This window comes from Vipera berus (genome assembly GCF_964194415.1).
Source record: "Vipera berus genome assembly, chromosome: Z".
Classification (NCBI taxonomy): domain Eukaryota; kingdom Metazoa; phylum Chordata; class Lepidosauria; order Squamata; family Viperidae; genus Vipera; species Vipera berus.
The window spans coordinates 80,099,082-80,116,554 of record NC_138205.1 but is presented as its reverse complement, the minus strand read 5'-3'; the positions used below and the strand labels follow the sequence as shown (position 1 = coordinate 80,116,554).

The 17,473-nt window shown below is 37.9% G+C and overlaps 1 protein-coding gene across 1 annotated transcript in view; it reads right to left on the bottom strand.

The window, feature by feature from the left end:
* CPNE4 (copine 4) overlaps positions 1-17,473 on the bottom strand; it is a 236,256-nt gene that overhangs the window by 86,928 nt on the left and 131,855 nt on the right. Inside the window, exon 3 of the mRNA XM_081343255.1 lies at positions 3,778-3,957. Coding sequence (XP_081199381.1) covers positions 3,778-3,957 — 180 coding nt within the window. The remainder of the gene's footprint in view (positions 1-3,777; positions 3,958-17,473) is intronic.

The following is a 17,473-nucleotide window of genomic DNA, read 5'->3' as shown; positions in this document are numbered from 1 at the left end:
GGCCTGAGGAAAAGCTTGCTAGGACACCATATTTACCAAATCTCAAATAAAGCAAAAAATAGCAGCTAGATAAATAGATTTCTTTTAAATTCTGTATCTGATTCTCAGACACAAGTGTACAAGTCCCTGAAGCTTTCTTGGCAAGATTTTCAGAAGCGATTTGTCACTGCCTTCTTCCTAAGGCTAAAAAGTCACCCACTGGCTTTGTGCCCAAGGAAGGACTAGAATTCAGTCTCCTGTTTTCTACTGTGATATCTTAACCACTATACAAACTGACTCTCTATATAATTAAATAAGCCTATAAACTGACAGAGCTTCTAAATTTTATATGTAGGGAATAACACCGTGGGGACTGCAAGACACAATTACATGGATTGGCAACCTGAAGTGTTCCAAATACAGAAATGCTGAGCCAGAATTTCCAGCAGCTCCACAATCCATAATGGCAAGTGGTGGGAGATATAGATTAACAATACACAGACAATCACCTATTCTGCATCCATATACTACTGGATTATGTCCACAGAAATTATATTGTTGTTGTTAGCTGCAAAGTCGTGTCCAACCCATCGTGACCCCATGGACAACGTTCCTCCAGGCCTTCCTGTCCTCTACCATCTTCTGGAGTCCATTTAAGCTCATGCCTACTGCTTCGGTAGAAATTATATACATTTTTTAAAAATGTAAAAACTTTAAAAATCATGTATATCTGTGTATGTAAGAGTGAGGCAACCATGAGAACTAATGATGAGCATTTCATGAAATTGAAACTGGTACTTGCCACTTCACTAGAAGGGGTTGCTAACATTTTACCCTTACTTTGGAATACTGTCAGGCCCAGTACTTGCCCTCTCCCCCTCATTTTGGGATTAATGACCAGATTCCTGGCACCACTGACCTTCATGAATATTCCATGTTTTTGCATAAAGCTCTACCACAGCGGCACACTAAGGAATTTGACATCTGGAACAGATGTTTTTTTAATGCTTTTGTTCTCTACATTACAAAATTATGTTCAGTAATAATTATGAAATGAAATGGATAATAACAATGGCCAGAAAAAATAGAAAGTAAAAGGTTTGTTTTATTAAACTTTATATATATATATCTCCATGTGCGGTACTGCCGTTTCAGCTGGTTGTTGTTTCTTGTTGTCATCCTCCCTGTCCATGTTGGTTCCAAATCCTTTGCTGTCAGTCATTGGCGCCATCTGCCATGATTCTCAATCCTGGCTAGAACTGTGACAATGTCAGCAATTGCTGACGAAAGCTAGGTTTTTCTGTTTTTGAGCCTTAAGGTAAGGTATAGGTTCCCCCGCACATGTGTGCTAGTCGTTTTCAACTCTAGGGGCCGGTGCTCATCTCCGTTTCAAAGCCGAAGAGCCAGCGTTTGTCAGAGGACGTCTCCGTGGTCATGTGGCCAGCATGACTAGACACCAAAGGCGCACGGAACGCTGTTACCTTCCCACCGTAGTGGTCCCTATTTTTCTACTTGCATTTTTACGTGCTTTCAAACTGCTAGGTTGGCAGAAGCTGGGAGGCGCTCACTCTGTTACGCGGCACTCGGGATTTGACCCGCCAAACTGCTGACCTTCTGTTCGACAAGCTCAGCGTCCTAACCCACTGAGCCACTGCTTCCCTTACATTCTGTCAATTTGTTAATAACTTCATTTGTCAAATCCCACCTGAAAAGCCCAACAAAGTAAAATACTGGAGACATAGCAATCTCTAATGTAAACTTTAATTACGTATAGCATACTGGTAGATAGAAGTAAAGCTAGCTCTGGCAATATGGGGGGAAATAGATAATTAAAAGAGTAAAACTTTCCCTCCCTCTCTGACCAGTTAGGTCACATTGTCCAATTAATCTCCCAGCAGTTGTTATGAGAAGAAAGCTTCCACTGTCCAAAACATTTCTTCAGCAGCTTCGCTCTCACACTGAACACAGGGAACACCTGTGGATTCCAAGCTCTCCCCTCACAACTGTAGGCAAGCTAAAAGAAATATGGCAGTCTTAATAAAATAAATCTTCGTAGCTTGACATCATTAACATTGATTTTTCTTATGTAATTTTATCCAAGGGGAAATATAGCCAGATTTGTCAATCTATCTTCATTCATAGTTGACTAAAGTCATTTTATTACTGTATTAATATTGAAAAGCTTCTTTCACATGAATCAACAGTATACAAATTAGGAAAAGTCATATAGTCCCATTTTAGTCATGAAAAACCAGCTGGTGACTTTTGGCCAGTCACAGTTTCTTTCAGCCCAACTCACCTCACGGGGTTGTAATGAAGAAAACAGGAGGAGGAAGGAGTATTAGATATTTTTGCTGCATTGAGTTATTTATAAAAATAATAAAGGCAAAATAAAAATAAGGGAGGGATGGATGGATGGATGGATGGATGGATCGATCGATCGATAAGCTTGGTAGAAATTCATTAAAATCTCATTTCATAATGAATCCCTGAAATTACAATACTGTACATGTCTTTGATTCTTTGGGATAGATGGCTTTTAAATGACTCCATAGATGTAAATTTTCCTCTAAAATATCTTCACAGGAAAATGTGTTATAAATTTCTATTAGATTTGATAACATTGTCTAAAGTTTTGTGGTTTTTTACAAAAATGGATCAATAAGTGAATCATAGTGAACACTGCCATTATTTGATCTATTTCTTTAAAATAAGTGCCTAACTTTTGGTTAAACAGGCATTCAGACATTGTCCTTTTAATTTCTTTTGGCATCACATGACTAGTATCTTTTACACTTTCTCCTGGCCTCTTCATTAAAATTTAATTCTTTTTTCTGTGTTAATTACCATTTCCTTACATGTTATAGTTTGATAATAAATGGCCTTTCCATAATTGTGGGCACCAATGAACAATTTTAAAACTTTCACTGTATGTTGTTCAAGGCTGATTCTGCTATTTGCAAATATTGTATCTTTGTGTCAGATTACCGTAACTTTTTCCAAAAATTCACATCAGAAAATAGATAACCCAGAAACATTATTTTAGTTTTGAATGAACTATCCCAATTCTCAACAGTTTTTCTCCATTTCATAACTATTTCTACAACCATTAAATTGCCAAGCGTCAACTTAATTATTTTATCTTTCTCAATGACAGAAAAGACCATCTTTATTCTAAAGAACATCACTTCCTTTCTTAACCAGATTAACTCTAAGGTTGTATGGAACTAGTTTTGGCCAAACAGTGATGTACAATAAATTAAAACATCATTCATTTTCTCTTCTTCATTAAAACCTTGGTATGTATGAGTGTCTCTTTCTTTGCTCCCCCCCCCCAAATTCTGTTTGTGTTGATTCTTACTAATATTACATTTCTCCTCTCCATTATCAATGCTTATGGACTATCTTTCAGACCTGTCAAATCTTTTGTTGCTTTTAGTGTACTGTAGGTGCTCTTAATGCACTAATTTGTATTTCTTCAGATTTTTTTGTTAACTATACAAGATGTTGAAGGCATTACACATTTCACAATATAGCCAGACATTGCTTCAATTACCTCATCTGTCAATCTTATTTCAGCTTGGTATCATACCTCACTCATTATTCATTATTTAGTTCATTATTCAAATCTTTATTTCTCTCAGATATTGCATAAAAGTCACAGTTATTAATATTTACTGATAGTGTATATTTGGTATTTAGATTGTTTGCTGCCATAATCAGCAAAGACTTTTGGCAGTGACTGAAGTAAATAAAGGCAGCAAGAAAAATCAACCAAGAAAACCACAAATACTTTACCTGCCCCAGAGTACATTCCATGCCACCAAGGAAATCTGCTTCTTTCAGCCCATTGTGATTGCTGCTGATATCATGGACTTCAAATCGTAGCCTCTGCACTTCTTCAAAATAAAAATCCACTGTGAATAGCTTTGAGAACACAGGGTTTATGCAAGTTCTTATGACTTCTGTCCGGTCAACCTGTCAATCAAGAGAGTCAGTTATTAGGTTTTTTTAAAGTCATCTAAAACAGATTTGAAATGTAGAACACGTGTGACAAATTATTCTTAACATAATTGAAAACAAAACTTTCTTTAAAACATAATTAAAAACAAAACTTTTTTAAAAAAATAAGAAATTTTAAAGGATAAGAATCATTCTAATAATACACATAGACTCAAGAAACAGTTTTGGTAGGTAGTTTTAGAGGGTCGGAACAAACTGTATCAACTACAATGTAAAAAAGATGTTGAGACTCTAGAAAGGGTACAGAGAAGAGCAACAAAGGTGATTAGGGGGCTGGAGGCTAAAACATATAGGGAACGGTTGCTGGAATTGGGTATGTGTAGTTTAATGAAGAGAAGGGTGAGGGGTGACATGATAGCAGTGTTCCAATATCTCAGGGGCTACCACAAAGAAGAGGGAGTCAAGCTATTCTCCAAAGCACCTGAAAGCAGGACAAGAAGCAACAGATGGAAACTAGTCAAGGAGAGAAGCAACCTAGAACTAAGGAGAAACTTCCTGACAGTTAGAACAATTAACCAGTGGAACAACCTGCCTCCAGAGGTGGTGAATGCTCCAACACTGGAGGTTTTTAAGAAGAGACTGGACAGCCATTTGCCTGAAATGGTATAGGGTTTCCTGCCTGAGCAGGGGGTTGGACTAGATGACCTCCAAGGTCCCTTCCAACTTTATATTATTATTATTATTATTATTATTATTATTATTATTATTATTATTATTATTATTATTATTATTATTATTAAACTATAGCAACCATTAATATCTCTAGCTAAGTTAACAACCTCACATGAGCTTCTATTTCTAGTACAGGGTAGATTAGGAATGAACTTGTATTTATTGTTAAATGTTCTGACAGAGAGAAGAAAAAAAAATCCAGTCTGGGTCTGTAACAGTTTTATGTCCTCCCTTCATGACTGGTTTCTGTCCATAGCCATGAATACCTAGGTTGAATTTATACCTGTTCAAGAAGGAATATGAGAGCGTGAAACAGAATATGGTGGCTCTCACTCAGTGATTTGCATCTGTAGAAATTCTAGAGATTATAGAAACCAAATATAATAGCTCTCCTTGGCCTGAAACTAGAGTTATCAGCCATCTGGCCAAATAAGAACATGTCCCCCTTTATGTCCTCAGGTTCTTTATCTGGCAGGTGTAGCATTAAAATCAAATATTGTTCGGGTTTTTAACAAGGTATGTCTCCATTGCACAGTATTTTCCTAATAAGTGCTGATGGAAAATTAACAAGATTTCTTTGTGACTTTAATTACTTGATTAGTACTCTTTTGGTTTGTATTGCTGCCTGAAATTGACAAGACCTTAATCAAACCAGTCTTTCTGATGCTGAAAAAAATAATTTTATATACATGTAAGCCAAATTACTTTTTTTGTACCATTTCCCTGTAATTTTTTTCATGAATGTTAAATAGTATATTTCTCTCCCCCCCCCCCGCCCTTCTTTCCAACTGTCAGTGTCTTGTTCAGATATCTGATAATCTTACCAGAGACCTCTGAAAAGGCAATCTGAATTAAGGAGTTTTTCTGCTAGTTATAAATTTGGATTGTCTAATAACTTTAGTAATGTGAAAATAAAAATATGGTCCCAATAAACACGTTTTCTAGTACTGATAGTGCAAACCTATGTATTCCACTATATTCAATGGGCCTTATTTCCTATGAAGAATAGTCAGCACTGCAGTTACAATGACATGTAAAGCATTTTTTACTTATTGAAATATGTAGTTATGCCATTGTCAGCTCCTAAGTATTGATTACATTCAGGAAGCCTATGAAAGAAAATATTGCCACTGGAAAAGGAAACAAAGCAATATTATTTATAGGACAAGGGGAAATTAGTAAGAAAAAACATTGGAAGAAAAAAATAACCCATGAATTTGCAATACAAACATAAAGCAATTTACACTTCATTCCAGAGGCCAGGACTATGTTTTTATTAACTATGTTTTCACACCATTTCATCTCCATGCCACAAATGCAAAGCCATTGAAAAAAGGTCACACAGAGTTTTTGTTTTTGCATTAACTGATGTTTGAAAATAGCAACCAGTAACTAATGTGAAATTAACCTTTTCTAAATATAGCTGGAATATTGTGTTGGAGCTACTTTTTCCTAGCACTAATTTAATCTGTAAATTAAACTATATGATTAAGTTCATGTACAGACACTAAGATATGCATATCTATAGTATATCTGCCATTACAAACTGAATGTGACTGACGAGCTATTGCATATGTTGAATATGATCTCTATCTCAAGTGAATTTAATATTTGCCTTTTAGAAGAGCACAAACAAAAATAAATATGAAATTATTTGTGTACATTTTAAGAGAACAACGTATAGTTTTATACATTTTATGTGCCCTGTATATACACCCTGTTTCTATTCCTTCTGCTAATGTCAGATTCATGATTTTTTAAAAATACTATTGTTGCATGAAGAATCATAGGCTTTTTATAAGATCTCAGTGCTATGTATTTTGGTTTATCAGTAGATCTAAGATATAGAGAAGAAAATGTAAATTTACAACATTTATTTTCTTAACTAAAAATTCATCATGCATGCACATTCATACCATCACATCTTCCACCCGCATACAATCCCTTTTTAAAAAAGAATCATTTTTATTCTTTTGGGAAGTAAAAGTAAGTAAAGTACCTGAAAACCTAATAAACCACTAGAAAAGAACCATACAATACTAAAACAATTTGTAAAAATGCATTAAACCAAGCCCAAAATAAAACAAAAATTGATCCTAATAGAACTGAACTTTTAGAAATATATAGCCAAAGCTTAGACATAAAAACTGCTATGCCCTTAGGCCATATTGACTGACTTCCACCATTGTAAAGATTTGCTTTTTTTAAAGTAGGCTTTGTTTCGGAAGAAGGGATGGCACTGATACCTCCTAAGCTCTGGCACCCTAGCAGTGCCTACTCAAACCTAAGGATGGCCCTGCTGCCATGCACAGTAAACTACAGAATGTATGTTTTTGAAAATTCATATATTCCACTTAGGTCTCTCATTCTCATGTACGCAAGCATACTCTTCCCTCTCATTTTAAAATTGTGCTGAAAAGGTTTTTACTTCTCTGAATTGCTCTCAAATGCAATCACTCAATGTTTTTGAAAGAAGGGCCTTTCAAGTACATTGAAATGAGAACTTTAGAAAAGTTCACAATTTCCTAGATTGATCTAACTTTTAAATGAACTAAGTTAAAATATCTGAGGATAAAGCTTTGTACAATTTTACAGAGAGAGATTGACTGAAATTTAGTTTATAAGATTTCTGAATTTTATTCTTTATTTTTCAATTAATGTGGTACTTTTTAGTACTAATAACATATGCATATCTTTGAAACAATTCCATTTTTACATGACTGATTAAATATATTTGTCATTTAGGATTATCTCAGACTGAATATAGTCTTTGTTCAAATGTAGTTTAATTATCCTGCTTGTTTTTACTAACACTTAAATTTTGAAATTTAGGAAGAGTCAAATTTCCTTAAAGTAGTTGGGATATCATATAATTATACCATACCATTTCAATGAACTTGATGTTTTTCAAACTTCTGTTTAAGGAGAGACCTTCCCAATGCCTTAAATTCAGTTCTAGGTGACAAAAACATACCAACTAATTTTTTTACACTGAGGAATTGAGTAGAGCTGTGAAAATACTTCAAGAGAGGTGTTTCAGAATGTATACAATCATTTTCAATGCATCTCTTTGAATAGTTAAAGCAATCAACTTCTTTTCCAGATTGATGCAGCTGTTTCACGAGAGCTGTTCCTTGTTGTCTCCTCATGTGTGTGTGTACACAACTGTTTCACTGGGGGGAAAAACCTATTTATTTAGAACGACTTTAAAAGCCCATGAATTTAGGTTTGACAAGATGAATCCCTTGTTATCTAACTCTAAGGGGATCATAAAACAAAATATCCTCTAATTAGGTACAATATCCCCTATCACAGACATGTCAAACACAAGGCCCGGGGGCCAGATCCGGCCCGCGAAGTGGTTTCATGCGAAGCCATCCTGGAAACAGTGAGGAAACGGCCCCCACTGCCTTGGCCCTGGCCCAGAGACCCTCCTTCTGCCAGAGACCCTCAGATCTGTCCCACTCCTGCCCAGGCCCCCATAGGCACCCTTGATGCGAATGATGTAGAGTTGGCCACGCCCAGCCAGTAGGCCATATGCACTCTAGCCACGCCCACCCAGTAGGCCACGCCCACCCTGGCCATACCCACCCGGCCCCTTGAGGGCAACCGCAATGCTGATGTGGCCCTCAATGAAATTGAGTATGACACCCCTGCCCTATCAGATAGTTCTAAAACTTTTTAAATTTCCTGTAACACCCTATGTGACTAGGGTACCTCGCATGATAAGAACTATATGAAGGGGAGGTCAAATTCCTATGTAGAAAGTCAGCTCATACTCCCCCAAAAAAGGAAATATTTTGGGGGATATTAAAAAAATCAGACTATTAAATTTCCTCAAAGGAATAATGAAGGAAAAAAATATTAAAACGTTTTTCTGCCCATGTTTCTCCAGGTAGAAACTGAGCAGGCCAGTTCTGTAAAAATGCAGATTTGATAATCATATTCAGAAAGACTGGGCCATCTATTCATAAGCAAAATGCCTTCAGGCACACGGGAACAAGAACAACCTCAAACAGGAACAACTCCAAACACAAAACCCCAAAAAGGTATAAAAACCCACTCACTTCCAGCTCCATTTTGTCAGCCATCCCAGAAACATGCTGTGTCACTGAAGTTTCTGGCAACTCAATAAACAGAACCTTCTTTCCATACAGCTGCATTTTGTTTATTCCCGGCTTGGGCTAGACCTGATGATTTTTTTCTTTCAATAATTTGGTGACCCAGATGGGACTTCAAGCTAACCTCACCAATGGACTGGACCTCTGTAAGCCTCCATATTGCCAGCAGCAGACCCCTTGTGTCTGTAGGTGGGTTTCCCAGACCCTGCCCATCTGGAGCAAGGATAGTAAAGGGAGCTTTGAGTTTGAGTTCAACGGCTGCTTTGGAAAGAAGATGAATACCTCTAAATTTCAACTTTTAAAGTCCAAGAGAGCGAGGGAAATGTATGTATGTCTGTGTGAGAGGATCCTTCTCCCAATCATAGCTGGAACCTGCCCCCTCTATCCCCTCCCAACTGCAAAAGGATCTGTTCAAGTGACAAACCCTGGAAAGCATGTGGGTTTGGCCAGAGCACAGGAACTTTTATTAGGGAAAAGGAGAGGCTATGTAAAAATGGAATGGAAGGGAAAAATGAGAGAATTGGATTTGGGCAACCAGCTGGGAAGTCAGTGAGCAAAGCCTGGATTAGGAGGTGCCCATACTTACTACTTAAAGGTGCAGCAGGTCCTCCCAGACTCTCCTGAGCTGAAAACCATGGCAAGAACAGTGTGAGCAGGAAAGGTGTGAGCAGGAAAAGTGTGTTGGAAGGAGGTACCCATACTCCGTGTTGGGGAGCAGCAGATCCTCTTGGACCCCTTTTTGGTGTGAAAACCGTTCGCAGTGTTTCCTTGAAAGGAGGTGCCCTTTCTCTGTTAGGGAACCAGAGTCCTCTGAGGACCACTTTTTTTTGTCTGAAAATTGTCAGGTGGAGCGACCATGAGGGAAAGACCTGGTTAAAGCCAATTGAACCCACATCTGAAAGGGAAAATGGGAAGCTACAGCTTGAGGGTCATACCCGAATCCCCTCTAGGATCCGGGTGGGTGTGGGACAAGAGGCAAGTGCCTGTCCTAGCCAGTATGAAGAGAAAATGAGCAAGGGACATATGTAAGGACTGGGCTTTGCTTAGGGACAAAGCTGGTAAACCAATTTGGCTAAATAAAGGAACTTAAAAGGAAAAATAAAATATAGGAAACGTTGATTTATTCCCTCTCTTCTATGCAACACTTTGATATGTTTGTTAAGATTTTTTGTCTTCCCTAATTTGAGCTTTATGGTGGGAATGACCAGGGTTTGAAAACTGAGTTCTGTTTTCCTCTCCTTTTCTCTTTTCTTTGTCTTCATGTGTGCAAGTGTGTCAAAGTGTTTATGTATCCTTGAGGTAAATGTAATGGTTACGTGTCTCTAGTCCCTAGAGAAAAGAATTTTAAATTTTGCTAGGGAAAAATTGTTAAAATAAGCCATCAAAAGAACATACCTTCACCCTAGTTTTCTTGGCCAGCAAAACAGTGTGAAGACAACTGTGTTCCTTCCCCCCCCTCTCTGTGCAACCCAAAGTTATCAGGAGGGAATATTTTAAGTTCATTTAAAGAAAAAAAAATCATTCTTGCATTTAATGCATGTGTTTAAGTGGGTTTTATCTGTCAACTTAACATCTGCAATATTAACTTTAATGTCTTTTCAAACTCTGCCTGCAAGCCATTCCCCCCACCTTTTATTTCTCCATATCTTATCTTATGTTCTCCATGCCTATGTCAGAACAACAATGCCTCTCCTGGAAGAGTTACCCACAAATGGGGAAGGGGGCCCTGTTCTCATATCTTTCAGCCCTGCTCAAATGACTCAGCAATCTTTGGAATCAGAGCACACTGACCCAGACCCTGCTTCCAGAGAAGACTCTCCATTCATTTGAGCCATGGAATTTGGTTTCGATTCAACCATCCACTAAAACAGAGCTCCCCAACTTTTTGGGCACCAGGGACCAATTCTGTGGAGAGAGGTTTTTCCATGAAGTGGAGGGTGTGTGGTTTTGTGTGTTGCCTACACCTCGCGGATGGGGCTTTGCTTGTTTTTCTGACTTGGTTGCTGGCATGCCACTGCCCGGTACTGGTCCACGGCCTGGGGGTTGTGGACCCCTGCACTAGAAAGTTACCATGGAACCAAAGTGGAACAGATCTTCCCAAGTCCTACATCATCCAGATGCCTGTGAAAGCTACAGAGAAAGGAAGAATTCCTGGAACCATTGGTCCCCATGTGAAGCCTCAGAAGACAACTGATAAGACTATGGGGGGACAGTATAAACTCATTGTAAGGTTTTCTTTCTTGCCTCATTTGTATTGTAATTAGCCAGTTCAATGGATTCATGGAGGGATGGCATTTGGGAATTGTTGGCACAACAAGTCCTGAACACCTTGGACTTCTGTCTGTGGGAAAGAAAAATTGTCTAGGATGTTTGTATTACTTGTCTAGAAATAGCTGAACATACACAAACACACAATTCAGAATCACACTGAGGCTATCTCCTTCACCTACCTCCATGTAAAGTTCGCCAGGCTGTTTCTTGTTCTGTGGCACTAAGGCCTTTGCATGCATACCTTCCTGCAAATTCTATGGGGAAGAGAACCATGCCCCCTCATGCGATTTACAATTCATATGCTCTCACTGAGGAGATAGCAGGAAAGAGATCTCCAAATACAAGCCCTGAATATGTTGCACTGGTGGGTTCATAGTGCAATATAAGAAATATTAATAGCCTGGCTTGCACACTGGCTAACCTCAATTGGACATCACAAACCTGGATGTTCAATTGAGGATGTTAAGAGCTAAGGCAAGAAACAACTTGAAAATGAGCACCCAGTGGTTATGTACTCAGGCAAAACTTGGCTGTGAGGAATTTTGGGGCATGTGCAGACTTGACTGAGAGATCATGTCTAAAGAATTGGCACAGAATACTGAACACTATAAATTTCTACTAATAGAACTTTTGCCCTGACTTAGTTTTTTATGGGTTGAAGGCTCCCCTTTTTGGGAGCCACTGCAAGGATAATTTTCTACAGCCTCTATCAGTGCCTTCCCCTTTGCATTATCAGTTTAAAAGCTTATTTCCCCACATTCTGGAACACCCCCCACCCATAGTAGCACCCATCAACTCTTCCTGACCAAAATAATTCTTAATCTTGTACCAGTAAAAGTGTGTCACCCACACTTATATGGAACAAAGGGGGGATTGTAGGAAGTCAGCACACCCACACACACACCCAGAGAAGGAATTATTTTGGGGGATATTTCAAAAAAGCAGAATATTATATTTCTCCAAAAGAATAATGGAGGAAAAAAATCTTAAAAGGCTTTTCTGCCCAAGTTTCCCCAGGCAGAAACTGAGCAGACCAGTTTTGTAGAAATGTAGATTTGATAATCCTATTCAGAAAGACTGGGCCACCTATTCATAAGCAAAATGCCTTCAGCCACAGCCCCAGAGAAGCAGAACATGACCTTTGGGACATAATAGGATTAACAACCTCAAACAGGAACAAACACAAACCTCCAAAAAGGTATAAAAACCCACTCACTCCCACCTCCATTTTGTCAGCCATCCCATGAACATTCTGTATCACTGAAATTTCTGGCAACTCAAACAGAATCTTCTTTCCAAACAGCCTCCATTTTGTTTATTTCTGGCTTGGACTGGACCTGATGATTTTTCTTTTAACACCTGCAATATGACCCACTTATAGAATTTTGGCCTTATTGTTAACCCTGGAATGCCAGATAATAATTAAGCATACTCCCTTTAACACATTTCTTAAAAAAAAATTTTTTTTTAAAAACTTTGGATTTCTGACTGATGGCCTAAAAGTTTTCCAGCATCACTATACATTTCCAATATTATTGTTTTCCAAAGGATACATTTCCAATATTATTGTTTTCCAAAGTTTTGTAAAGCATTTTTCAGATGTATAATGTTTCTCAATGTATACAATGTAATAAAACTCAAGACTTCAAAAGAATGTGTAGCAGATCAAAACCTTCTCTGAAAAGTTGTTTTAAATTATCATACTAAATACAAAGCTAAAATACAAAAGTCCTAGATAAATGTGTTAAAAGAACAACCTTCAGCACCAGGAAAATCTCCTGGAGCATAATCCAAAACTGTGTCATTACAACAGAGGAAATATATTGTAATTTCTATACAAAACCTGAGGAAGAGGACATAGGGCAGCCTCCAAAGAGAATTATCTTTCCTCTTATGCTTTGATAGGAGACCACTAGGGAGTACCAATGCTATAGACTAGAACAGGAAGTTGAAAAGCATCCCAGAGGAAAGCCATTTTAAATCACTTCTGCACTGTAGCCAAAAAAATTGCATGGCTCTGTCCATGAAATCACCAGAGAACAAGTTTATTCTGATGGGAAAATGATCCTTTATGTCAGTGTCTCTTATCTCTGCAACTTTAAGATGTGTGGGATTAAACTCCGTCAGCCAGTATACTGGCTTGGGAATTCAGAGAATTGAAGCCCATACATTTTAAAGTTGCTGGAATTGAGAAATACTGTGCCAAGCTATTTAAGTTACATAGAAATTATATTCTACCGAGTGCCGACTGCTTCCCTCACTGATCACACCACACTGTCCTCCAAATTTAATGCTTTTCACATCCAGTCAAAATCCCATCTGAATGCTGCTTTCCACAAGAGACAGGACATCAAGAAAGGATTGTTTTGTTTGGTTTGTAATATTATAAAATATGCACGAATAAAGGAATAGGTTTGTATTTAAGCAGTCCCCGCAAAACAGCAACAGTCAGAGCTTGCAAATGTAGTGCAATTAGTTGCCAAAAATATGTGACCTTTCCCACACTTTGTAGTTATGAGATATACACTTTGTGCTCATATTACATTATAGTGTTTTTAATGCCCTTAATGAGTAGTAATTGCATATTGGAAAATTACTGTCGCTGTAGTGCTCACATAAAAAAAGTGATTCCTGCCAAGGAGTGCAATATCCAGCAGCGAGAAGAAGAGTTCAAGCATACTTGCATTTTTAAAGGAAGGCAAGTTCTATATATAGATTGGTCCATGCATAGCAATATAACACAGATGCTATGTTTTGTGATGTGAGTGTGAAACCATGCACAATGGCTTAATTTGCATGTGGACCAGACTCTTGAGTTATTCAAAACCATAGTTTTAAAACCCTGATTTAGTATTATTTATGAGCATAGCCACAGAGATTACTGGGGAGCAATATAATGATTGTTGATTGGATTTTTGTTGAATGTTTTGACCTTGTGAGAATATAGGACTGAAATCTGGACTACTCAGACAATATCATCCTGGTGCTTTTTTACAGTCCAGCATAAATTTATTGTCAATACAATAGCAACTTCAAGCTCAAAACATTCAACTTGCTGTTAGAGTGGAAATTACAGAGAGAGGAGGAGGAGATGATATGAGAACAGAACAGAATAACATAGTTGGAAGGGACCATTCCATTCCAGCTTCCCTAACCCTATACCATTTCAGACAGATAGTTCTACAGTCTCTTCTTAAAAACTCCCAGTATTGGAGCATTCACAACTTCTGGAAGCAGGTTGTTCCACTGATTAATTATTCTAACTGTCAGGAAATTTCTCCTTACGTCTAGGTTGCTTCTCTCCTCGATTAATTTTCATCCATTGCTGCTTGTCCTGCCTTCAGATGCTTTGGAGAATAGCTTGACTCCCTCTTCTTTGTGGCAACCCCTGAGATATTGGAACACTGCTATCATGTTGTCCCTGGTCCTTCTCTTCATTAAACTAGACAGCCAATTCCAGCAACTGTTCTTTATATGTTTTGGCCTCCAGTCTCCTAATCATGTTTGTTGCTCTTCTCTGCACTCTTTCTAGTGTCTCAACATCTTTTTTACATCGTGGTGATCAAAACTGGATGCAGTATTCTAAGTGTGGTCTTACCAAGGCATTGTAAAGTGGTATTAACACTCCATGTGATCTTGATTCTATTCCTCTGTTAATGCAGCCTAGCACTGTGTTGGCTTTTTTGGCAACTGCAGCACGCTGCTGGATCATATTTAAGTGATTGTCCACTCCAAGATCCCTCTCACAGTTACTACTATTGAGCCAGATACCACCTATACTATACCTGTATATTTGGTTTTTCTTGCCTAAAAGTAAAATCTTACTTTTTTCACCACTAAATTTCATTTTGTTAGATAGGGCCCGATGTTCTTTTGTCAAGATCCTTCTGTATCTTAAGCCTATCTTCTGGAGTGATGGCTATTCCTGCTAGCTTGGTGTCATCTGCAAATCTGATGAGTTCCCCATCTATCCCCTCATCCAAATCATTGATGAAGATGTTGAAGAGTACTGGGCCTAAAACAGAGCCTTCGGATGCCCCACTGCATACTTCCCTCCATGTAGATGGAGTTCCACTGAGGACTACACATTGAGTGCAGTTGGTCAGCCAATTAGGAATCCATCTGGTGGTGATGCTGTCTAACCCACATTTTCCCCACATATAATAAGATTGCACAAATGTTTGATTTTGTTTAAAAGCAACTGCCACCTTATGAAAATATTGCCATCATGTTGTCACCATGTCTAGAAGGAAAGAATGTTCTTTTTCATAAAGTACAATGATGCTATTATTATGCAGATTTTTATTTGATCTTTATTTGATTATGAAAAGAAGTGAAACCTCATTACATTGTTCACATAATTTGCAATTTAATGAATTGCCTATAAATAGCAGTGTAGTTAAGCATTTAATGCTGCTTAACACACTTGGATAACCAAAGCATTATTAATATTATTTTCAGAGATGGATTGATGAATTGTATCAATTGATAAAGATCCAGTGTAGCTATTAATTTAAGAAATACTATTTGCTAATGACACATTCTTAATGTAACATTTATTAACTCACTTTCAATTGAATAATCCAATGGCAAATCAATTATGTCAATAAGGCATGACAATTTTGTAATTATGTAAGATATAGTATGATCGGCCACAATTTCCTCCAACTTTTTCTGAGGTAAAAGAAAGTTTAGAAATCAACCACTCTATTCATAGTACAATACTTCCTGAGATACAGGAACCAGACTAATGTATTGATCTAATTGAAAAATAGCATCTGTTGAATCCTATTCCATTTTTTATTAGGCATCTAAGGGCACTAACCTCAGCATCCGTGATGTTGCTATTGCTATGCAATACCCTATTTGTCTATCATAGAAGGAATCATGTTAAAAATGCACATGCTATTATGAGCATTATTTCCCTCATTTTAAGCCTTGATTCCTTGATGTTCTCACTCTCCTGACATACATTAGGTCAGGAACATAAAGGTAAAGATTCCCCTGCACATGCGTGCTAGTCATTTCCAACTCTAGGGGCCGGTGCTCATCTCCGTTTCAAAGTTGAAGAGCCAGCGCTTGTCCGAGGATGTCTCTGTGGTCATGTGGCCGGCATGACTAGACGCCAAAGGCGCACAGAACGCTGTACCTTCCCACCATAGTGGTCCCTATTTTTCTACTTGCATTTTTATGTGCTTTCGAACTGCTAGGTTGGCAGAAGCTGGGACGAGTAACAGGCGCTCACTCTGTTACGCGGTCAGGAACATACAATCTTAGAAATAGATAAGAATTTACATTTAGAATTTCAGAGAAAGAATTAGTGGACTGAAAACAAAACAAACATGAAGAATGAAGAGCCAGCAAGTAGACCAGCTCTTCAAACATCTCCAGACAAAAAGAAATTGCCCACAAGTCAGCCCCTGACCATATCATAAGACATGATCAACATCACTCACTGATGAGTTTACAAAATGTTATTAATGGTTTTATAGTACAACATTTCCTGGGATACAGGAACCAGGATAATGTATTGACCTAATTGGAAAATAACAAAGGTTCTGAAAAAGTGACACAAATAGGCAGAGTTTTCTATGATAGAATCTGTGCTGCATTGTTCAGTTCCATATTGGGATTGCCAGTCATCCTGTAGAAAATGCCAGAGTAATTGACAAAGACAAAAATTGTGTTATCTTGTTTCAAATTGAAAGACGCGCTGTGCAGCAGATTTCACCAGGGACAGCATGTAGCTAATGAAAAAAGTACAACAATCAAACAAAAAAAAGCATTTAAACAATATTTTTATCTATCTTCCCCACCCATATCCATTCTTTTATGCCATTTCTTCTAAATAATATCTTTCTATTATTTCTTCTACTCTTTTTTTCTCTGTCATCAATCAAAAGCAGATGAAACTAAGCATTTAGCATACCTACCGGTACTTACAATCAACTGAAACAAAATCAAGTGAACAAAAGTGAAAAGTGATTAAATTTTAATTATTTCTTTTTACTTCTGTACTTAACATTTTTAAAAGCTGCCACTAAAAATCATATATCAACAGGAAATTTGGTATCAGTATGAAATTCACAAATTGGCTCTAGGCTCTTGTCTAGACCACATAGGTTTAGAATCATTGCCTGAGTTCAATCATTGGTTAAGCCGTAATATGTGTTTGTTTTGTTTTGGCTTAATATGTTGTAAACGGAGACCTTATGTTTTAAAACAAGATTTGTAGTTTAAACAATATATTAAAAAAAGGTAAAGGTTCCCCCGCACATGCGTGCTAGTCGTTTCCGACTCTAGGGGCCGGTGCTCATCTCCGTTTCATAGCCGAAGAGCCAGCGCTTGTCCGAGGACGTCTCCGTGGTCATGTGGCCGGCATGACTAGACGCCAAAGGCGCACGGAA